The sequence below is a fragment of the Phalacrocorax carbo genome, chromosome Z (genome assembly GCF_963921805.1).
Source record: "Phalacrocorax carbo chromosome Z, bPhaCar2.1, whole genome shotgun sequence".
Lineage (NCBI taxonomy): Eukaryota > Metazoa > Chordata > Aves > Suliformes > Phalacrocoracidae > Phalacrocorax > Phalacrocorax carbo.
Genome location: NC_087548.1, coordinates 83,949,659 through 83,974,448, shown reverse-complemented (window position 1 = coordinate 83,974,448; position 24,790 = coordinate 83,949,659). Strand labels below are relative to the sequence as shown.

Here is a 24,790-nt window from a genome sequence, read left to right as displayed (position 1 = left end):
CAATCCCCAGATAAAGGGGTGGCACCTCAGAACTGAGAATTCGTGCAGCGGGAGGCCGTGGGTGTTGCGTACTCTGTCCCAACGCTTCATGTCTTCGCTGAAGCTTTCTGAAAGGCCAGGGCACCAAAGGCTTAGTGGGAGAGAAACTATATTATCTTACCTCTCATACAGCCTTGATAAATTACACAGTACAGCACATTTTTCTTGCTGTCCTGGCTTTCTCCCACTCATGTGAGAGTCTGTGAGGTTTATACCGTTCCTGCCCATGTTTTAAGTGTGTGTTCCCAGAGGTCATGCATGAGGTTATTGTGTGGAAAGTGTATGAATCTGACCCAGTATATAATGATAGGGAAACAAATCTAATTTAAAATCCTGCTTTCTGCTTAGCTGGGGAGGATTTTCTTGGTACTTCTGAACACTAGTTGCCAACAGGCATCATAAGACCGTGATGTCTAAGGGAGACACCACATCCCTTTTCTGCCCTGCCATCTGATCACCTTTACCTGCCCCTCCTGGACAGAGGTTTGTGTAAACTCGTCCTAAAGTCTTCACATAATGCAGACTTCACTGCCTCCCATATGCGCCACTGTCCCTCACACTGGAAAGGTTTTCCTTGTGCCTAACCTGAATCTTCTGCCCTGCAATTAAGCCCATTAACGCTCATCCTCTCCACCGCAGAAATGGAGTACACTTTATTCCGGTCTTTTTTGCAGCCTTCATGTAACAACCATGGTTTCTATTAGTTTCAGAAAAAAAGTGTTGGCGGAATTTTGAAACAGAGGGAAAAACAGCAGCAGATCCTGACTTTTAGAGTCTGAGTTTACATTCATTCATTAATTCAGGGCTAATGTCAGGCTTTGAAATGTATTGTAAAATTTTATTTTAGAACTTTGCAAAAAATATATAGATATTTTTAAATATGATAGTAACATTTGAACTTTCACTTTTGCAGGCATCAATAAATTTACAAAGAAGCTTCGAAGTCCATATGCAATTGATAACAATGAGCTACTTGACTTTCTATCCAGAGTTCCTTCAGATGTGCAAGTGGTGTGTATATTTTTTAAAGTGTCCGTGTGGTCGTTAATTTGATATGAGGCATCATGACTTTCTGGTTTTTTTAAACGAACTGTAAAGCAGTTGTTTTGATTCAACTTTATATTCTTTGGCGCCAAGAAATTGAAAACTCAAGCTGGGGGTAGCCCATGAACCCTAAGGAGGCTTCTAGGCTGCAGTGAGGAATTAGCTACTGCCTCCGTTGTGCCTTTGAGGGTGCTTAAGGGTGACCAGTAAACAGACAAGTATTTGGGGGATGGTGGCGGGTGCTAGAGCTTGCACTGAGCGGCCCCCAACACCATGTGAATCTGGCTGGGACAGGGCACTGTGCAGAAAATGCTGGAGCGAGGCCGTCGGGACATGCAGGGAGGGAGCAGGAAGGCCGAATGATGCCAGGAGCCGCACCGACACGGAGCCAGCCGTGGGTGGCTTTGCCCAGCGTCTCCTGGCAGCACGCGGAGCACTTCAGCCGTTCCTCTCCTGGAGTGAAAGTTTTTGCTGTGGCCATACTTCAGCTGTGCTCATAAACTCCATTAAAAATAAGCTGGTTATGAATTGCAAGCTTTTGTAATGCAGTACACAGTCTCTTGAGAAGGTGCAAGCATTAAGATAATGTCAGGCACATAAATCACCTCCAGCATCACGAAGATTATATACTTCCTGTATTTCTAGGTAACGGTTTCAGTTCAGAGCTGGTATAAATAGGAGGGATGGGCGCACATACCCACTCTATCTGATCCCCTCTGTGGCAGGCCTTTGCAAAGAAGCAAGTTTTTAAGAAACATTGCAAAGAGTGTTCATCCAATTAAAGAGGACACCGCTTATTCTCTGTTGAAGATCATGGAGAAAACAAAAAGAAGTAGCCTTCTTAAAAGTTTACATCAGCACACTGTTTTACATCCTGGCAGGATTCTCCTAATGCTGTTTTTCCTTCTTATTCTGCAGTTGAATCACAGCTGCAGATCCCATGTAGTTTGTAGGGGCATAGTTTTCTTTTTCTTTCTGTTTTTGCCCTGGGGAAAAAAAAAAAAAGAAATCTTTCTCTTTCTAGCAAGTGCCACCTGACCGGTTTCTTTCTGAATGTTGTGTTTAAACAGGTGCAGTACCATGAACTGAAACCAGATCCCAGTCACACCGTGAGCAAGAGGAAGAAAAACAATCCTGCCTAGCCAGCTTCATGTGTTGAGGAGACTAGCATCTGCTGGGGGAAGATAGAAGAAAAAAAGCCTACAGCCGAAGCAGCATTTCCTTTCTCTAAGCTTTTTATTTATTTTGCCTTTTTATCTATTGGGGAGATTTTGTAAATATTGTAAAAAGTTGTTTCTCATTGACTATATACTTCGCGCTGTAAAGAGACATTTGGTGCAGGTTTCAAGTAGGGGTTCTGCCGTTTGAAAGCCATGTTAGAAACAGCAAAACACGCGAAAGGAATCGATCTAAAATGGTAAATATGCACTGCTACTTGACGGTCAAAGGTACCTGAAATCCTCAAATCATGCCGACTAAATCTGCAAAAGGTGTAAATCCAAATCTGACTCAAAAATTCAGTCAGATTTTATTTGTGAGCATTAATATTTTTATCCAGTAAGTCACTGTTACGCTTTTCTATGTTTTATACATTTCAAAAGAAGTACAAAGTAGTGGAGCCTACTGCACTTAAGTTTTAGCAGGTTTTTTTGAACTCCAGACCCTGATGTTAACTCCTGGTGCAACATTTTCCTGTGCAGTGGGCCTGCTTATAAGATAATGAGAAACACCAAGTGCAAATCTCTCTCTGGGGCTCCAAAAACAAGTTCCTGCCGTTTTTATCATTCCATTATAAGACCTAAAAATCTCCGTCTCTCTCAAAATACTGCCAGGTTTGTAACTGACTGCATATCTGATTTTTCTATACGTACCAGTAATCTTCATTTGTACTACATAGTTTAGTGACTGAAGTTCATAGTTCTGCTGCGATGGAAATACTATCAGACTAACTCCATATTGCTTCGGGTGTCATGCTGTGAACACCTTTCGTGCACATAACTATTTTAATATGGAAATCTTGCAGGAAAATGTTTTTGCTTTCAAATCACAAGATCATATTAATACGCTTTATGATCTAACACATTACCTGTTACCAACGTGAAATATAGTGTAGAGGAGAAAAATGCAGCTGTGGTAAAACTGATAGACCGGTTTTATTTCCTTAGCTAACAATGTAGTCGGTCCTTCTGATACGATTGTGCCCTACTGCATGGAAACTGCATTATTTTATAAATTACATGGAACGCAGATGAGAAATGTTTACATTTCAAATGTCTTAGTGGCCACTGCATAACGAGTACTTGGGGATATATTCTGATAGCTGCATGTAGACTTCCATGCTCAGCTCCCCGCATAGTGAGCAGAGACTTCATTCCCAAGGGACTACCTGTGCACAGCTCTTAGTTGTAGCTCCTGGTGACACTGAAGGGGATTTTTGCCCAGGGGAGAACAGCAGGACTGCATCCTCGAGGGGCGCCGTCCCCGCGGTCCTTGCTGGGTTACCTCTCATTGGTTGCAATTGCTGACAAAAAAGTTATATTGCACTACTCTGACGATACTTTTTGAAAAGACTATTTAGAAATACTTTGCAAGCAAACATATATATTTGTCTAAAGAATTTTATGTCAGCTGCATTGCTCATGAAAGATCATCCTGGATTTGTTTATTTTACAGATACATTGATAGCTGGTTTCCAATGTGATGGTTACGTTGAGCTTTCTGTTTGTGTGTTTGAGCAAAGGCCAACCGAGCGGCTGCTTTGCAGAAAGTCTTGGACCCAAATATGCTCCTGTTACATCATGAGTTTAAAAGAATTTATTTGTGACGCTTGTGTAACCACCTTTGCACTGTATGAGCAACATACAAATGATGAAGTCTGAATTACTGATGAGCCTGTTTTCCTTAAAAAAAAAAAAGCCAAACTTTCGACTTGACAATGTGCTAATGTTTGTTGCCAGCTGTCAGTTTTGCAGGGTTCTTCTATATGCTGCAAGCCTTGTACCTTCTTGATGTTTCCCATCAGTCTGCGTGCACCTTCCTGTTGTGTTCGGGTTTTTTTCTGTACTCAATTTCAAATGTCTGCTTTGGCGGTAATGTCTGAGTTAGTTATACACATTTACTGCATTAAACACAGTTTTGAGCACTTCTGCGAGGTATTGGGATCCTCTTTCTTTGAAGTCCTACACTACCTTTTTCCCGTGAGCGTGGTGAAGGGCAGGCGAACGAAAGCATCACATTCCTGTGTGCAGGTTTTCAGTATTTTAAGCCCCAAAACATGTAAGTGGAGGGGGCAGGGGAAGACAGACATCTGTTTGTTGAAAATTGGTGAACTACTTCTGACGCCTCAATCACTCCAAATTGATCTCACTGAGAATACAACGTGCAGAGGCAAGGCTAAGACTGCGTGTTGATTAAATATGACTCTCCTGCCACAACAGGACATTTTAAAATCACATTTTGAAATAATCTGTCAGTAAACCAATTTTCAGCATTTGCAGCTTGTCTACGCTGCTTCGTGTGGGAGGCCTCGGCACAGAACTAGTCCTGCCTTACACCGTAAATATTTCAACCTTTCCTCCTTTCCAGATTGGCTCTGAAGTCAGTTTCTGAGCTGTTTGATTTGCCGGGTATTATTTTTAAGAAGCTTGTCCATTCATAAGCAATCACGAAAGGACAATGCATCTCATGATCATGAAACTCTTTCTGCTCTTGGAAAATAAAATTTAACAACTTTATTTAGGTCCAGTGAAAATGAGTAACTTAACTGGGGGCCACACTTAAAGGAGGTGTCAGAGCACTCAGGATCCATCGAGGATAATTGTCTGAGGGGTTCTAGTTACATTTCTGCTGATAATTCACAGTACAGAGCTTGCTTACCCAAATTTTACAGTTGCTCCTCTTTGTACTAAGGAACAACTAACTAAGTGTTTTTTGTAATAGCAATGAGCTTTACCTTGAAGAGCTACTGTACTGTAACTTATCATTTTAAATCCAACTGGAATAAAACCCAAGCTTTTCCTATTGCAATTAAAACAGGAGTGGAATAATCAGAAAGCAATTAAGCAAAGCTGCATACAGTGTGTCTGCTAATGTGGGCACCCAAGAGCTCAGGCTTTTTTACCAACAAGAGGAAGAGCTGCTGGACCTGCCAGCAAATGTACTACATGATGCTGAAGTATTTCGTCCTGGGACACCCCAAGAGCACACAGCGAAGGAGAAAAAGAAAAAATTATCTCTCCTATTAGCACTAGGTCACATACCTGCCACGCGAAATGCAATAACGCTTTGCAGCTCTGCCCAGCAGCCAGGGATCCCTACCTCGTGGGAGAGGGTCTGCTTCTACCTGTGCCTCCTTTCCTGCTCGGCTGCAGGAGTCTTGCGCCAGCCAGACACAAACTTCTTTCTGTTTCTGAGCCTGCTTCTCTTCTGAGGGCAAACGGTTTCCTCCCAACAGGGCTAATTTCCAGATTGCTGTGCAGCTGCTTCTGTTAAAGACAGATCATCTCCCACCCACCCCCACCCCCACCAAAACTGCTATTGCAAATTTTCAACAAATACCTCCTCCTCCAGAATTTTTCTGAAATCTTGCAAAGGTGAAAAACGAAAACGTTTTCCTTCAAACACGGTTGCCATTATAGCTATTTTTGAGTGTCACACACCGGATTTCCATTACTTTCTGCCTAATTAAGGTATAGCATAAAAGGAGTGTATCTTCAGATTCTGAAAGGGGAAAAAACTACTCCCAGATAAAGTGCAATCTTTAGACATCAACCTAGAAAAATGTGAAAGCTGAAACGAAGCAGAGTGCTACTCTCTCACTTGCAGAGGTGGGTGAAATGCAACTGGTTGAAAGGGTCATGCAACTGGTGAATCACCCAAGGGAGAGGCAGAAGGAAAGAGGATGAGGAGCAGCCTAGAGAAGCGCATTTGGGCCCAGAGAGAGACATTCACAAGGGCTCACCTCGAGGTGGTGCTCTCCCTCCGCACTTGGTAGAGAAAGAGAAGATCCATCATACCAGGCTAATGTAAATGACCTAACCCACCCTTAGCTCTCCAGACTTCCTCACCCTGCAGATACGGTGAGCTGCTCCCATCGGCTGGACTTGGCCGTTGTGAACGCCGCATCCCTTCCCTTAAAAGCAGCCGCTTGCTCAGGAGAAGGGAAAAAAAAATGGTACATAGCGCAGCCGCTTCCAGCCGTGGGAGGTGTGAGCCAGCGCGGGTCAGGGCGGCACATCAGGGGGTTGGTTACTTCTTGCTGCAAGAGGCGTTAGAAGTTTTCTACTTCTTTCGTGTCACAGTAATCAATCAAGGAAAGGCATGATTTGCATAAACTAAGGATTTTAGATCTTAATTTAAAAAAAAAATCCACAAGTTATCATTGTGCAAAAAATGAAGTAACTCTTAACTATCTGTTGCACAGGATACTCCACTTCTAGATAATGTCTTTTTCTTTGTATGAATGCAATGCTCAAACAAAGTCAGATTTAACCGTACTTCAAGGAGGAAAAATTCCCCATCAATGACTCTCGAGTGTCCAACTTGAATTTCTGGAAGTTTGAAATTGAGTCCTTTTACCAAAGGGGCCAAGAAAAGTATGACTGGGGTTGTTTGTTTTTTTTTTTCTCTCCTCATCAGCCTTAGTAGTGAGTGAAATTTAAATGTGGAAACTTTTTTCTGGTTCATGTTGCAAGTATAGAAGCCTGAAAGTCTTCTTTCAGAGAAGAAAGAAGCCTTAGTCACAATTCATATGGTAATAAATATTTCCCACTTTAATATAACCAAAAGAAACTTAAAACTGCTCTTCTCACTCAGATTAAAGGAAAGGCTAAAAAGTTGATCATTGATATATATTTTTTTGATTTAGCAGTGCTGATAAATATTTTCTGAAATAATTTCATGTCAATGTTGCCTGACCCGCTTTGTCCCTGGCATGAAGACACAGTCCTAAAAGTTTACTTTTTGCATAATTGCACATGATATTTTTTTAGGTACCTCAACAAAAAAAACCCCAAAGCCTTTTAGATCTACAACTGATGAAGGAAGACACCCAGAGAAAAGTTGGCAAGAACACGGTCAAATTTGTAGGGAGTGCTGAGCACCGGGCAGCTTCACGGAACGGAGCAAGAGCCGCAACCCGTGGGCGTCCCGGCTCCTCTTAGTGCCCCCGCTGCAACTGCCACAAGTACCAGAGCTTGGAAAAGAAAATAAAAATACCAGACAAATACCACGTTGCATCACACCATTCCTAGATGTTCATGGAAGAAAGGAGGAAAGTGGTTTAACTAGCTTGCAGTGCGGGTAGTGTAACGCAGCTGGAACGCTTGCCAGCAGAAGCGCCTCAGTTGACACCGACACATTTTAATCTGCACCGCGGCTGCCGGAGGCGGCTCTGAGCCTCTACCACCGTCTCACCTAAGGGTAACAGAAAAAGGAGTTGCCTTTTCGCTCAACTGTGTGCTGGGAAAGAGCTTTTCCAGTGCTGTTTATATCATATTCTACAACTGGCCCTGCCAATTCCTGCTGCAGCGCGCTGGCCGTTTCTCTCACTTGCAAAAAGTGATGTGCTCAGCGCACATCTATCCCTGGGTTACGATGTAAAGGCATTTTTTTGCTGCCTTTGGGACAAATATGGTAAGAAAAGCAAAAAAATACTCTCCTTCCCTGTTGGATTTCTAGCCCTGGGACACGTAACAAGCAAAACAAGCGGCCGGACTCAGGGGTGGCTCTCGGGAGGATCTGGTGCTCACAGGCATGAGGGAACGGCTTCATCAGAACAAACGGGCCTGCGGACTAAAGCAATTCCTTCCCCCAGCTACGTGCCTGTTCCTGAGGCTGAGGCTCCCTAAACATGCATATTGGGGAAGGGGGAGAGAAATGGGGGAGGGCCTGGGGGGTGTAAATAAAAGATTTACTTGTAAACTGGATAACTATCAAATACAACTTCAATTCTTGCAGGATTCTTTTTTTAAAGGCTGGGATTTATTTAAAGGACAAAAGTCTTTCTGCACTATGTTTCTAGATGTAAATGCCTCTCTCACTTAGAAGAAAGCCCAGTCACGGCAGTTTGCTGTGGCAATATAAAGTTTTGGGGTAGCAACTTGGAAAAGAGCTGGGGAGGAATTACAATGGATTAGGAGGCTTGAACCAGCCTGCTCGTATTTTCCCTTCACAATAGAGACGCAGCCTTTCCCCTGGCATCCTTGTGGAGAGCCACAGCTCAAAACCAGTTACATCCATACCTTTTCCAGCTGCCGCCCTGTTTTCCATCGCTTCTCAACTTCAGATGCCACTGATGCTGCGCTGTGGGGTTGGTCCCACACCTGCTGGTGTGGAGGGTCACTCTTTCCTTTCTCCCACCGTGGCTGCAGTCTCTCGGTGACCAAATTCAAGGCTATTGCACCATCTCTCCTCTCCTTGATGTCCTGGTCACTGCTGATAATAGCACTTAAACCTTACTGGAAAATCTCACTGGTTTTGCTGTCCTACTCTCCTGCTCCTTCTCCCTGTTTCTCTTGGGTTTTTTGGTGGACTTCTTCCTTTCCCCACCCACAATTTCTTTTATGGCTTATTCCTTTTGTTATAGACCTAATTCCTTGGCAATGATGTGCTCACAAAGCTTCCGCTGCTGGTTTTATGTCAGCACTTCAGGTTTTCCTAGGTTTCTCATCACTGCGTTCCTGTTTTTTGGCAGTGCTGCTTCTCCTGGGCCTGTAATGACTCTCACCTAGAGCAACCTCTAAGTCCAGACCTTGTCCACCACCCCCACCCCCCGGCTGTGACACATTTTGAAGTTGTCAGTGCAGAAAGGAAAAACACTGAAATGAAAATATACTTTTAGAGGAAGGAAATCTCCTCTGGAAGTGGTATAGCTGCTTCTGCAACACACACATATTTTGCTGTTGGTCACTTGGTTCTATCTGAGCTTAAGAGTTTTTCTTTGCTCCATTTAAAGGACTTGGACCTCTGTGTGGCTGGAATTAAATCATAATGGGCATTTATTTTGGGGGGGGGGGGGAAAAATGTAAATCCATACCAAACCAGAAAACCTGTAGTTTGTGAGGAAGGGGACTATGTTCAACAGGCAACTGCAGCAACTATGGGTTGTCTGGGCTGGAGAAGGATTGCTCTAATGAATTCTCCATCACGGAGAATGGGGTTTCTGTGCAATTTGCTGTTCTTTGTTAAGTCCTATTCTTCATAATTAAATACAGCACTATGATTTTTGCAGTTTGACCTCTTCTCTGCAGGGTAATGTGGAGGCTGCACTTTGACGGGACGCTTTTCAGAACAAACACTGGCATTTCAAAAATAGATTAATTTTTGAAGCAGTTGACACTTACACTTGGTGCTGAAGCTGTCAAGTGCCAGGAAGTTTAGAGACAGGGTTTCTGCTTACTTTTTGATTTAACTTGTGATAAAGCAAAGGGTGAGTTGAAGAGAGGATCCAGAGTCATGCAGTGAGTTTACACCTGCCTGCAGCGGTAGGAAATTGGCCTCATATTACTGAGGATACAGAGAGTTGTGCCGTCCCGGAGCCGCAGATGCTCTGCACGGCTGACATGAGCCGAGGCAAGACGATCAGGGTTGTAAGAGGGGCATGAGACATGCTGCTACCTTCCCGTGTGTCGCAGTTCAGCCTCAGCTGGCAACTGAACACCCGGCAGCCGCTCGCTCACACCCCCCCACCCCTGTGGGATGGGGAAGAGAATCGGAAGAGCAAAAGAACTTGTGGGTTGAGATAAGAACAGTTTAATGATTACAATAATATAATAATTATAGTAATGATATAATACTGATTATGATAATAACAACAGTAAAGTTAATATAATAAAATGGAAAAGGAAGGGAAAGAAAAAAAAGGAACAAAAACCACAGAAACACGAACGATACAACCGCTCACCACCCGCTGACTGATGCTGCCCGTCCCCGAGCCGCGATTGCCGCCTCCCTCCCCCGGCCAACCCCTCCCAGGTAACACACTGGGCATGATGTTACATGATATGGAACATCCCTTTGGTCAGTTTGAACCCGCTCTTTTAGCTGTGCCCCCTCCCCTCCCGGCTCCTTGTGCGCCCGCCAGAACACGGGAAGCTGGAAATGTCCTTGACTAGTACAAGTGCTACCAGCAGCAGCCCAAAACATCTGTGTGTTATCTCAACATTTTTTTTTCCATGCTAATTTCAAAGCCCAGCACTATACCAGCTAGAGTGAAGAAAATTAACTCTATCCCAGCTAAAACCATGACAGTGTCCACCCCTTATTCCATATCATTGACATCATGCTCAGGTCCCATACTATTCAGTACAAATTCAATAATCCCTACCCACCTTCTCATCCTTTAACAGAATATACAGATTTCATTTATCATCCCCCTAGTCTATGGACCACCCCTGTAAAATGCCTGTGAAATGTCCATTGAGTTCATTTAGTCCATGACTTTGGGTCTCATCTATTGTAAGAGTCTTTCAGAGAGGTGCTGTGTGTGGTGTCGGCTTGTTTCGTGCTGAAGTCAGTCCTTGTTCCATCACCGCTGCACTGGTAGTTCTTGTTCTCTCACTGCTGCACTTTTCTTGGTTCAATTGAAAGTTCATCTGTTATTATTATTAATTGGGAGATTCCCACCATGAGACCATTGATATGACATATAGCAACCATAGTAGTGATGACATACAACATTATATAGCAATTAACAGCGTATTATTCAGTTCATTGGCTGTTTTCACCGAAAATCAAATCCCCTTGAGGCACACATTGGATTTCTCCATCCTCCCACATCACCCACCAAGTGCACCCAGATCCTCGAGCAAACGCAATCCCACGCGTGGGTTTGCCTCTGCCTGAGGCAGGCATAGCCCAGACTGGTTTGCCCAGCATATTGTTTACATTCACTACAGGGACTCCATCCCCTTCCACAGCACGTAAGGGTTCTGACTGGGCAGGGCCAGCTCCATTGGCAGATCCCCTCCTGTTGACTATCCAGGTGGCTTTGGCTAAATGTGCATCCCAGTGCCTGAATGTCCCACCCGCCATGGCTCTCAGGGTAGTCTTTAACAGTCCATTGTACCGATCCATTGTCCCAGAGGCTGGTGGGTGACAGGGGGTGTGATACACCCACTCAATGCCGCGCTCTTTGGCCCAGGTGTCTATGAGGGTGTTTTGGAAATGAGTCCCATCGTCTGACTCAATTCTCTCTGGGGTGCCATGTCGCGACAGGACATGTTTTTCGAGACCCAGGATAGTGTTCCGGGCGGTGGCGTGGGGGACAGGAGATGTTTCCAGCCAGCCGGTGGTTGTTTCTACCATTGTAAGCACATGGCGCTTGCCTTGGCGGGTCTGTGGGAGTGTGATATAGTCAATGTGCCAGGCCTGCCCATAGTTATACTTCAACCATTGTCCCCCACACCGCAGAGGCTTTACCCGCTTCGCTTGCTTGATTGCAGCGCACGTGTCACATTCGTGGATAACCTGTGCAATAGCATTCATGGTCAAGTCCGCCCCTCGATCACGAGCCCACCTGTATGTTGCATCTCTCCCTTGATGGCCTGAGGTGTCATGGGCCCACCGAGCTAGAAATAGTTCACCCTTATGCTGCCAGTCCAGATCCACCTCAGCCACTTCACTCTTGGCAGCCTGATCCACCTGCTGGTTGTTGCAATGTTCTTCAGTGGCCTGACTCTTGGGGACCTGAGCATCCACATGACGTACTTTCACAACCAGGTTCTCTACCCAGGCAGCGATAATAACTTGCCACACATAGCTAACGAGCCTTGGGACAGATCTCTGGATTATATTCTTAACTTGCTTATTAACCTTAGACAGAACTGACACCATCTGCCAAAGCAATATCAACAGATATATCTTGACTACCCAAGGATGTTCAAGATACCGAAAAGTTGTTGTAATGAAGGAGGAGACGTTACATAAGATGGTAGCTACAGTGCCGTTCTGTATTTCCGCCATAAAAAACCATTCACAGGAGGAGGTATAATTGCTAATTGCCTCCATGAAGTGATAGCTGAAGTACAGTAACGGCTTCCACGCAAGACCTAAATAACCGATAACGGTCAAGGCCAGTGTTTTAATAACAAGTCTCATAGGCAAAACACCTCTGGTCACTGCAGAGCACAGCCAACTGCAAAAACCAACAGCAAGTTTTAACATGTACTTTACAATCAGCATGGTAAAGACTGCACAAACTAATACTGCGAGCAGATGAATCAATGCTGTGACCAGCAACTGTTATTATCTCAAACCCTTCGTGCCCCACGTTGGGCGCCAAAAAATGGACTGTCGCAGTTCAGCCTCAGCTGGCAACTGAACACCCCGCAGCCGCTCGCTCACCCCCCCCACCCCTGTGGGATGGGGAAGAGAATCGGATGAGCAAAAGAACTTGTGGGTTGAGATAAGAACAGTTTAATGATTACAATAATATAATAATTATAGTAATGATATAATAATGACAATAATGTTAATATAATAAAATGGAAAAGGAAGGGAAAGAAAAAAGGAAAAGAAAACTACAGAAAATACGAACGACACAGCCGCTCACCACCCGCCGACCGATGCTGCCCGTCCCCGAGCCGCGATTGCCGCCTCCCTCCCCCGGCCAACCCCTCCCAGGTACCGCACTGGGCATGACAGTACGTGATATGGAACATCCCTTTGGTCAGTTTGAACCTGCTCTCTTAGCTGTGCCCCATCCCCTCCCGGCTCCTTGTGCGCCCGCCAGAACACGGGAAGTTAGAAATGTCCTTGACTAGTATAAGCGCTACCCAGCAACAGCCCAAAACATCTGTGTGTTATCTCAATATTTTTTTTTCCATGCTAAGTTCAAAGCCCAGCACTATACCAGCTAGAGTGAAGAAAATTAACTCTATCCCAGCTAAAACCATGACACTGTGAGAAGCTTTGCAGAGCTTTCTTGGTTTCTTGGTTTTTCTCCGTCTCAGCCTGAATGTTAAACCCTCTTTCTGCTTTCGATATGCAGCTGAGGAAATGTGACAAACACCACTGCAGCTATTTCGCAAGTTATGGGCTTTTAGAAATACCAAGTCCTATACTGATACTTCAGCTCGTTTGCACACACGCCTACAGAGTGCACATCCAGCACTGATGCTGAATAGTAGCTGTTCCCCTTACAGCACCACTCCATGCAGCGAGGAAAGGCCACACATCTCAAATTCTCTCATTGAGTAACATTCAATGACAAACGTGGATTTCCAAATAACGTGTTTTAAAAATAATTTCTCAGTCCCCACTTCCAGCGGTGGAATGCAGTTGACAGCTTGTCTCTTAATTTCAGCCTTGTTGAGCCCACTACCAGAGGCAGATCTTTAGCCATGCAATGAAGAACTACAGGCATCAACCATGTTTAGACTCCGTATCATAGACTCTGCTATTAAATGGGGAAATAAATTTTCAGTCTTTACCCAGAATCAGTCTACTTAAGCCAGAGAACGCAGATAAACTTAAGAGGTGCACAAGTAGCATGGTCAGGCCTGTGGCGTGGTCACACACTATATCCTCATTGCTAAACTGGAGAGATACAGATCTGATGGATGGACAACTTGGTGGATGAGGAATTGGCTGGCTGGCCACATCCAGAGAGTGCAGTCAATGGTTGGGTGTCCAAACGGAGATCAGTAACAAGTGGTGTCCTTCAGGGGTCCATCTTGGGACCAATACAATTTAACATCTCATCAATGGCATAGCAGGATCGAGTGCACCCTCAGCCAGTTTGCAGATGACACCAAGCTGAGCAGTGCAGTTGGTTTGCTAGAGGGACCAGATGCCATCCAGAGGGACCTTGAGAAGCAGGCCCATGTGAACCTCATGGGGTCCAACAAGGCCAAGTGCAAGGTCCTGCACGTGGGTCGGGGCCACCCCCGGTACCAGCACAGGCTGGGGGATGGGGGGATGGGGGGATGGAGAGCAGCCCTGCGGAGAAGGGCTCGGGGGTGCTGGGGGGCGAGAAGCTGGACGTGACCCAGCAGCGTGCGCTGGCAGCCCAGACCCCCAGCCGTGCCCGGGGCTGCATCCCCAGCAGCGCGGGCAGCCGGGCGAGGGAGGGGGTCCTGCCCCCCTGCCCCGCTCTGTGAGACCCCCCTGCAGCGCCGCCTCCAGCTCGGGGCTCCTCGGCACGGGACAGACACGGGGCTGTGGGAGCGGGGCCAGAGGGGGCACAGAAATGCTCCGGGGGCTGGAGCCCCTCTGCTGCGAGGCCGGGCTGGGAGAGCTGGGGTTGTGCAGCCTGGGGAAGAGAAGGCTGCGGGGAGACCTTATTGGGGCCTCCCAGGGCTTAAAGGGGGGGCTGTGGGAGGGATGGGGTGACCTTTTTAGCAAGGCCTGCTGTGACAGGACAAGGGGTGATGGCTTTAAACTGAAAGAGGGGAGATTTAGATTGGACATAAGGAAGATATTCTTCACTCTGAGGGTGGTGAGATGCTGAAACATGTTGCCTACAGAAGCTGTGGATGCCCCATCATTGGAAGTGTTCAAGGCCAGGTTGGACCGGGCTTTGAGCAACCTGGTCTAGTTGCAGATGTTCCTGCTCACTGTAGGCGTTTAAAGGTCCCTTCTAATCCAAACCATTCTATCATCCCATGGCTGCTGTTGGCATAGCTGGCAGGGGCAGCCTGTTTCCTGATTGATACTTAACATAAAAATGTGAATAACTTGGAATTAGCAGGTAGATGCACAGCAAGTGGCATCACAAGGCATTGGTAGAAGTATACCAGGTCTTGAAAATCGAGTATCTTTTGACTGATGGAAGAAGAAGGCGGCTTAAAAACTTGCAAGCTTTAGGTTCAGAGCAGATCTGAAGGCATCCTACCACCCAGCCCCACAGCTGAAGTACTAACAAGGGTTCAAGCAGAAGAGCAGGGGACATAGCTTCCACACTTGCCACTCATCAAAGGAAACATGGGTGGAAAGGCAATCTTATGTAGTAGCTCGTCTAAAATTAAGTCCATGGTTCCATAGGGACTGATAAAACACGGTCAGTTTCTCATAAATTGTAAAAGTTTTTTGGGGTGATCTTCCCACATCAGAAAAATGTCTGGCTCTGCAAACAGAGGCAGGAGGCAGCAGCTGAGAGGGGTGTTTGCTGAGGCCCTGAGCACGCAGAGGTCGGCTTCAGCAAGGCTGCAGGTGGGCAGGCACGGACGCTCAGGGCTGTGGTGGCATCAGCCGCAGCTCGGCTAACATGGAGCTGACCTCGTGTGCAGCACCTTAACTTCAGTGTAGTGGGCATGGCGCGTGCCCGAGATGGAGGAGAGACCTGTTTTACCTCCTGATTAGTCTGAGTGGACTCAGACCCATGCTGCGTGTTTCCTAAGAGGATGATGGGGTAAATATGAGGCTATTTGGATGTGGGGGAGAGGGAGAGGGGACCTAATTCATTTGAGTGTTCATCCTCTTGCAGCTGCAGCTTGGTGCAGAAGAGGACCCAGGGCTGGCTGTACAAGAGACAGCAGGAGATGGCCTGCAGCCTCAAGGGTGACAGAAAAACTTGGAAATAAAACTGGTAAGTATTTATGCAATTTTCACGTACCTATTGCAGAAACAAGAGTGTGCACATGGTCCCCGGCAGGAGAAAAGAAAACAAATGTCTCCTCCCCTTGAGAAGATGCTCTAGCCTGTAGAGGTTTCTGGGGGGTTCAGTACAGTTTTGAAAGACAAGCATAAGCCTCATTCTGCTTTGCCAGGACCTCTGCCCCCCTTCATTCCTGCTCAGAAGCTTAGCAGGGACTTGGAAGGTTTTCCTTGGGTCTGGCACTTGCCAGCAACTCGATGTGTTATTCACCTGTTGCTTGCAGGCCTTTACTTCAGGATGCTGCACAGGGTAAGGAAAACCTTTTTTTTCCCCTTAAATTTATAAAAGAGAAACATTTGAAATGGCAGCCTGTTGTCTATTTGTGGTCTGCCATGCAAACCAAGCATTTTCCTTCTTTCCCCTTGGGCAGCCTGAGACAGCCCCCTCCAGCAGCCCAGCAGCCTGTCGTGCTCCTGATGGCTAGCACTCACTGTACGCAAACAGGACAACCCCGTATCAAAGCTTCGTGTCCTAAAGCTGGTGCTGCTGTGGCACAATATGCATTTGAAAGGATTTTTCTGGATTTGTCAAAAAAAAAAAACAAACCCACAAAGCAAAAGCAAAAAAACCCCAACCTGAACCTTCATTTAATAATGGTGGTGAAGTCCCTATAAATATAGGTATGCTGGAGCCTTTGATAGCTGTACCTATCATTTCATCTTATCATTTCCCTCCCTGCTTTTTTGTGTGGAGTTTGCAAAGGCCCATCAGGGGACAAGTAATTCTTCGTGTTCTATGAACACTCCTGAAATCAGAAGGGGTTGATAGAGAAGATACGTTATCATCAGTCTGCATGGCATCCATATGAAGTTCAATCTTCAGTAGTTCAAGAGCCATTATAGATAGCACGTCCCCCGCGCAGAGAGGGTGTGCTTTGAACAGCTGAAAGTGGTGACTGGTTGACCACCTCAAACTGCCAGATCATGTTTGTTCTCAGAGTTAAAATTTCAGCAGGCAGGGGCGTATATATTGGGGTAGATAGCATAACATCACTAAAGAAAATCAGAGCTGGAGCACTAGTGAGAAGTAGAAAATGTAACTTTCAAGACTAAATGGGTAAGCAAGGTGAATAACAAACCAAGAAGCTGAATTTTGCCACTGCCCTTTTATGATTTTTTAAAAATATAGGTGTCTCTAAATCAGTTTAATTTTTCACTTAGCTTTGCCTTCCTGAATTTTCAGAAGCACTGTTGTTTAAAGATGAGCTGTGTAGGTAGTTACACACCTGAACAAAACATCCACTACCCTTAAATACAAGAGCAATGTGATTTAGGTGCACTGGGAGCTGCACAAGATTGGGACCTTCTTTACATGACTCTCCTGAATTTAGCAAATTTATACAAGCTCATTTAGGTGAGACAAGAATTAGATTAATTAGGCTTCAGCTGTGTGCAAGTGACAAGCCACAATAGGTAAACTTCCCTGCGTCAGCAGCCTTAACAATTTGTATAAGCTGACTGTTCACTCTTCCACTGTTTTATTTTCACTTCCCCTACATTCAAGATTAATGACAATTTTCCAGAATCAATATGACAAATGTCCCAAAAGATTAATGAAACTTGCATTGAAAGAACACTGAAGCTGGATCTTCATTTCTTAACTGGACTTGAGTGGAATATTTTTGCACCATTCTTTGTTTATTTCCTTCCCTCTCTGCCCAGCAGTTTCTCTGAATGTGGGTGGAAACAGCATTTCCCAATATAATTAAAAACTAACAAATAGTCTAAATTTTTTACGTGTATATTATCAACAGCTTTAGGCAGATAGAAGCATTGTTTCTAAATACTTCTCATTATTTTTCGAGCAACTAAATCGTGCTGTCCAAATGCCTGGTTCACAGATGCCTGTGTAGATACTGTTGCTGCAGCTTTACTGTTCCACCTCTTCTGTGTGAGACTCCCTGCCTGCCTGCAGGACGAAGTCTGCTGAACAGTCCTCAGCTCATCCTTTTTTAAAAGCAGGTATTTTGTGTTTACAAAACTGCCTAAATTATGCTACTATAATAGTTGCTATTGATATCCTGACTTAAAGCACCTTCTTAGTGCAACCAGAATCTGTACTTTTTTCACAGAGATTACAAGTTTTGTTGATAAATTAGGTGCATTTTCACTATCTTTAACTGAATATGAGAGCACAGATGAGTATTTTGCAAAGTGTGATTTTTAGAGCTGTTTTCCTGAAGAAGCATCATTTCATATGCTGGTAAATTTGATGACAAATTTATGAACTTGTAAGGATCTTTATATAATACATTTTGATGACTGCAATTGTTTAATGTGCATTGAACAGATTAAAATGAGTTATCTGACAGATTTTAAACGGTATGCATTGGGGAATAATCACCGAGCGTGATACGTTTCTCATGGTGTTCCTCTGGGATCGGCACCCAGGCTGGCGTGTTTCACCAACAGAGTAAACACAGAGCCATTCACATTTCGTCTGCACGTGGCACAGGAGGTGATGAAATGACCGCTCATACGGATAGGTCTGAGTCCGTCAATAAATTGGATCCCCGCTAAAAAAGTGTCCTGACGCAGCCAGTGCAAGGTAAATGTAAGACCACACAATGAAGGCTGTACTTACCTGGCACTGAGCCGGGGGTGGGTTCCTGTGAGCCAGCTGAGCGCTCCTGACCGCCTGGCAGCATGGCATGGCGCTAAGGCAAAAGGCTCAGCGTGGTCCGTGAATGCGTAGGCAAAGGGGCAGTCTGTTGCAGAGCCACAGCATCGTTTAGGTTGGAAAAGACCTTTAAGATCATCACATCCAACCATTAATCCAACACTGCCAAACCCACCACTAAACCATGTCCCTAAACCATGCAGAGCACCACATCTACATTCCTTTTGAACACCCCCAGGGACGGTGACTCCCCCACCTCTCTGGGCAGCCTGTGCCAGTGCTTGACAACCTTTTGGGTGAACAAATTGTCCCTAATATTGAACCTAAACCTCCCCTGATGCAGCTTGGGGGCCGGTTCCTCTCGTCCCGTCACTGGTGACTTGGGAGCAGAGACCAGCCCCCCCCTCACTCCAGCCCCTCTCAGGCAGCTGCAGAGAGCGAGAAGGGCTCCCCTCAGCCTCCTCTTCTCCAGGCTAAACCCCCCCAGCTCCCCCAGCCGCCCCCCAGCACACTTGTGCTCCAGACCCTGCCCCAGCCCCGCTGCCCTTCTCTGGACACGCTCCAGCCCCTCCAGGCCCTTCTTGTCCCGAGGGGCCCAAACCTGAGCCCAGCACTCGAGGTGGGGCCTCCCCAGGGCCGAGCACAGGGGGACGAGGCAGGGGTTTGATTCCAGTTCTGCCCGGGGCAATTGTGATGCTGCTGTTTCGCAGCGCGGCCGTTCAGCATCAGTCAGGGTTGTAGCTGGTGCAGGAACGAGCTCCAGGACTCCTCAGAGTAGGAGAGCTTAAGGGAGCTGAGGCTCTAAGGCTCAAACCTCCTCTCTGTTGTAACAAATTTTAAATACTCGTTGAAGCCACAAGATTATTTAAATTTTATGAGCTGACCTTTGCTCCTGAACAAAAATAAAACAAATCAACAGCAACACTCCTGAGCCCAGACTCGTAGCATACTGGCAGTAGTGATTTGCTAGTGATCGTGACCATTTTGAAATCAAGAAACACTCTGTAAAACGCCTTACAGAGACTTTTGCACGTGAACTGATGTGCTTCACATCTAGCAACGGCAGTAGCGTGAGACGATGTGCATCAGAGAAGACATAACACAGAAATTTGACTTAACGTAACCCTTTTGGCAACTTTTGAAGCGTGACCGACGTCTCTGCGGGCTGTTACAGGTCCGGGCTGCAGGTCCCAGCGGGCTCTGCCTTCTGTTTTGCTGCTCCTGAGCACCCACTGCCGACGGCTGTTACTCGCCGGTCTGGCAGGTACATTCGGTCCACATGCAGGAGGGATGTTCTCCAACCGTACGCAGAAGGTGCAGTAACGAAGGGTTTTTTAAAGGCCTGGGAAAAGTAGGATCGATGGAGGACAAAGATACACCGTCATGCCTGAGGTGTGTCAGCCTGTGAAACGCAGGCATAGAGAGAAAAAGGGAAGGGGGGATGGTTGCCTGATTTGGGTTTTTTCACTGAGCCGGGAAGTGGGAAGCACCCTACGTACCAAGAGGGATTTTAAAAAGCAGACAGTTTAATCACTTAATAGATCTCATTTTATCGGAACCATGATTTAACGGGAAAGTTTTGCTGTTCTGAAACAGAACGAGTACTCTCTAATAAATTAGATGAAGCACATAATTTTATGTTAAATATGACTGAGGTATATTTAAGATTTTTTAGGGATGTGGGGTTTGCAAACTTGAGTATAAAACTTAACTCTGTGAAGAGCGTAACTGGGAAATCACAGGGAAATTTTTGGATATGATCCTTAAACTGTGAGAGCGTTAGAACAAAATTGTGTCACCATATAATAGACGACTGACGATGCACACGGACAACACTTAAGTCACGGCTATGTGTGGAATATTAATTCAGACATTTGCTCATTTTTGAATGTTTCGTTTTGTGACGTTAATGTTCATTTAGCATGTCATCGACTTTACAGTATCTTGGAGAGAGAGATATACTTGAAATTAGCTTAAATAGGTACGACAAATGATTCATGTGCTTTTTCCTCTGCCTAAATGACATAATAGCAAATAATTCTGGGAATAACTTGGATATACCACCAGAATCACTCTTTTTACCACACCAAAATAATGCTTTTCCTGCTTTCATTTCAGTCGCTAAGTACTATATTAGGAATAGATATGAATATTCTGAAGCATTTATTCTTCCAGGTCAACCAGAATTTTTTTTCTGTGGTTCTCCAAGTCCCAATTATTTTAAATTCCCAATTACCTATCAAATTAATGACTAAAGGCAACGTTAACACTGCCAACCTAAATGCATTTTTTGCATTCTTTTGAAAGTATGTGCATAGCATTGCTTTCATCATGTCCTGCAACAGGACATTTGTTAGTCCATCTCATACACGACACAGGTTTTTTTGGTGTTGCTTTCTTGCTACAGGAAAGTCCAAAGAGCACAAAGAGAAACAAATCCAATATTCGCCAACCATTTATTCTACTAGAGCAGGCTGTTCTACATGCACGTATAAAAATAATAATCAGTCATTAATAAACACTGAACATTTGTAATGAAGGTCTGGTTCCAAGACCAACTCAGTCTGAGCATCTTCAGTGGATTAATTGCTATGAGATCATATATCTCAGCTGCAGAAAGGCTAAATGGAAGTTTTAATGTGCTGCAAGCCAGCTGCATCAATGTAACTTATTCCCTCTAGTCAAGGAACATCAATTTCAGAAGCAGCTATTACCCACACCCTTTCTTTTAGGGTTCTTTCTTCAATATTATAAATTGCTATTACAGAAGAATCAGGACTGGAAACATTGCTAATTAGTACCTTCCTTTTGAAGGCTAAGATTTTAAATTACTCCTGACCTATTACTGAATCTGTTAGAAAAAAATCAGGGATCCTCATTCTAAAGCATCACTTCCTTCTCTTCCCTTGGAGAGGAAGGGATAAACTTCCCTTAGAAGCGTCTCCCTTCCCAGACCCCAGCCTGGAGTTAATTTGGCACCGGATCTCTACAAAGATGCAAGGCAGGAGGAGTGGTTGTTGCTGTGTAAACGTGGAGTCAGAGCTCTCCAAAACATGCAACTCTTCTGCAGCCCCAACCCCATGCAGCACAATTACATAGTTCAGCTGCCTTGTGAGCCTCAATACCTTTAAAGAACAGCACAGGATTTTCTCTCTTTCTTAATTAATTAACAGGACCATCTGATAGAATACGTAGCACACAATCCTAAATTAGGTTAGAGGATTAGTTTAGAGGATTTATCATGTGTAGTTTGCATGTATTCGCAGAATGGAGAACAAAATTCTCATATTAAATGGGGTGTAATTTTTAAGGAGATCCATACTTAGTGTCAGAATCTGATGCCCAGTACATACTTAAACTGCCTTGCCTAATCCTTCGTAAATTCCCCAGCCAACATAACTAGATTTGTGCCACTGCTTCCACCGGCATTTTAGTTGAGCAAATCCCAGGGGTGTTACCAGATCATTTTGCACACTGCCAGCGTAACGGATTTATCAAACCACCGCAAGCCAGCGCGAGTCAGAGCAGAGCCCAGGACACCGTAAGTTACGCGGAGGGTGGATTTGGCCCTTCGCAGCACCGCTGTCCTGGGAAGCACCAAGATGACTTGATCATTTTAAGCTCTGGTCAGTGGTACCCACCGGAGTTCTGCAGATTGCCCGAGGATCTGGGACAGCCTCCTCAAGTCGGTTGCTGCACAAATGGTCGTCACCATGAGCGCCGCGGTGCTGATGGGGGAGAAGATGGTTTTTCCACATGCCTTTGTGTAACCATTTCCACCAAAGACGTGGCAAACGCTAACATAGTGATTCTGTAGATATAGATACGCTTCCTTCTGGTTTGGATGTTAAATGATGTAATTAATTTACACAAAGTCATTTTAATTTTTACAAGACAAGGATAAAGAAGACAAAAATGGATAGAAGGAATTTGTTTTCCCGCACGGTTCTATGACAGATATTTTTAATATTGGTTTTATTAAAAGATATTAAAATATGCAGGCACAAGCCTTTCTTGTTGTAGTACTTCAACTCATTTTAGCTTGAGGTCACTACCTCTGGAAACCAAAGTAAACTATGGCATGAGATGGGTAACAAAGATTTCCAGGTCAGAAAATAGAAAGTTTAACTTAGCACAAATGATATAGCACCCTCCTGAGGTACTCACAGGCATCCAGATCTGTCAGACAACTACAAGGCATTGGTATTGGAAAAATTTCGCCTATAATTGCACGGAATTAATGCATCTGACTTGGGGGTTCTGGTAGAGAAAAGCATTTACAACATGGGAGATACTAACACATAGGGCTCGTGTAGGGCTGTGAAATGTGTACTTCAGCTGCTGGAAAAAAGTTAGCCCAATATCAAGGGTTAACAGTCACGATTCAACCATTGTGACTTGTTTGGAAGCTAACTGTTAAAAAGATTTAAGTGAGGGGCTGATATGTCTGTACCATAGTTTCCAGAGTTGCTAATAAAGCCTTCATCTGTTCTCCAGGGAAAATAAACATGGTTGCAGATATTTCTTGAAGGAACTGTGGTAGCTTTTGAAAAGTTTCTAGCTCTCCAAGATATGTATCTACTAACCAATCTGCAGAAAATGGGGGTTTCATCTTACAGGTATCACGGGGCATTACCGGAAGTACACTTGAAGAAGCTACCTCTTGGAGAGTTGAAGTAAAGGGTGAAGACAGATTATAAACTGAACAAAAATTCAGGAGCATCTTATTAAATAAAATCAACCACAGTTCCCTCTGCTCACTGCAAAAATCTTGTTCTAGGCGTTCACAGAAGCTTTCTATGTTCTCTTCTGGAAGAACAACATTCAAAAGTTCTTGCTTCACTGGTATGGACTCAACATAATCCAGTGGCAATTTTCCATTGCAGTCCCTCTGCTGTAGAAGGACTGGTCCTGCAGGGAAAATACAAACATTAATTATAATGGCACATTCGATTTGGCAGCTGAACAAGGTTCTGGTGTGGTTTTTGCCAGAAGCTAGGAGTCTGTTTAAATTCCTTTTTCTACTAAGTTATGTTGATGTAACTGATGAGTTACACATTTGCAATATAATCTAGAACATGTAGAGAGACCCTTTATAGCAGTTTCTTTATGATATTGTCTTAATTTTCTTCCCAGTTTTGCTAGGTTAAACGCCAAGGATTATTATATAGAAATGGAAAAGAAATTGAAATTATGTTTATCCTAAAACTTCCAGTAACAATACGCAGGGTGTGTAAAAATGTAATGTTATTTACTGTTGTAAAATTCCACTAAGTATTTTATACACCAGGTTATTTGCTGACACTGACTCCAAATTAAAGGCACGTTACTATGATGGTCTTTATTTTACTTTTCTGGATGGTGTGTTCAACTTTGTCCTAGGCGAGACAGGAAGGTAACCTATAGAGGTAGGAGTCCTAGTCTCCCCTAACAACCGAGTTTCAAAATTTGGTCTTAAGAGATTTCTGAAATGCAACAATGAATTACTCTAATAAATAGATTTAAAATAAGTAAATGGGACATGTTATACTTGTTTAGATTATAATACATTCTTTTGGTATTTCCTGTTTATTAGTATAATGGAGCTATTAATATTTAAATAGTTTATGGATGTCTTGATAAGTTTATGAAAGGCTGCATCAGTAAGAAAAAATGAAGGCAGTTAACACACTGCAGGTGGTGTTTTTCAAACATGAACACATGAGGAAACTTCTTACGTAAATTTGGGCTACTCTGCTAAAGCAAATTTTAACCTGAATACATGTTCACAAATATATTTGAATTACAGAAGGTAAATCACCACATTACATATCCATTCTAGAGGTTTTAACTTTGCTGTATTGTTTTACTCCATCACTGATTATGCAATATAATTACATTTCGCAAGCTGCAGGTTTTTTAGGGAAAGAAAGTGGAAAAAAAAGTTTTTGCAGACATGTGTTCTAAATTACTGAGCTCAGTAAATCCACACTGAGTGGGTAACATGCTTTCTGCCATAGTCTCGTCAGCTATTTGACAGGCCAAAACCCAGAGTGTGACAAAGGCAAAGATAAGGGTACCCGCAGCCGCAGAGTGGCCGGAAAACCTTGATGAATGCAAGTGCAAGGAGAGCTCTTCCCCTAGGACAACAGGATCATCCACTACCTACTCTTCACAATAGCCTAGGAAAAATGCACATCTGTCAGGGCAATGCCATTTCCAATTGCGGAGCTGGGCTTACTGTAATATTGACTATTGCATCACTTAGACCGATTGAACTGAGCCCAGGTATTGGCTTGGCATGTCAGATACATGGCTCAGTAGATATATAAAACACCTGGCAGCCACAGAACTGAAGCTCAGCAAACACAGAGGTAGAAGTGCAGAGGAATGTATCGATTACAAGCGGTGCTTGCACAACAGGCACAGAAATAGCCTTTAGGGGGCAGGAGAAGACTGTAAATACAGCGGGTCTTATGCCAAGAATGAAATAAAATTTTGTTTCTCTACCTT

General features: G+C 44.4%; 2 protein-coding genes across 4 annotated transcripts in view; one reads left to right on the top strand and one right to left on the bottom strand.

Moving 5' to 3' along the window:
* The window catches only part of MCTP1 (multiple C2 and transmembrane domain containing 1), a 287,955-nt gene extending 283,725 nt beyond the window's left edge, over positions 1 to 4,230 (top strand). For both annotated transcript variants that reach the window (XM_064438587.1, XM_064438588.1), the window contains 2 exons: positions 953 to 1,050; positions 2,154 to 4,230. In XM_064438587.1, coding sequence (XP_064294657.1) covers positions 953 to 1,050; positions 2,154 to 2,225 — 170 coding nt within the window. In that variant the 3' untranslated portion in view covers positions 2,226 to 4,230. The remainder of the gene's footprint in view (positions 1 to 952; positions 1,051 to 2,153) is intronic.
* Positions 4,231 to 20,735: 16,505 nt separating this feature from the next.
* The window catches only part of SLF1 (SMC5-SMC6 complex localization factor 1), a 39,701-nt gene continuing 35,646 nt past the window's right edge, over positions 20,736 to 24,790 (bottom strand). For both annotated transcript variants that reach the window (XM_064439460.1, XM_064439461.1), the window contains one exon: positions 20,736 to 23,209. In XM_064439460.1, the coding sequence (XP_064295530.1) occupies positions 22,725 to 23,209 (485 nt within the window). In that variant the 3' untranslated portion in view covers positions 20,736 to 22,724. The remainder of the gene's footprint in view (positions 23,210 to 24,790) is intronic.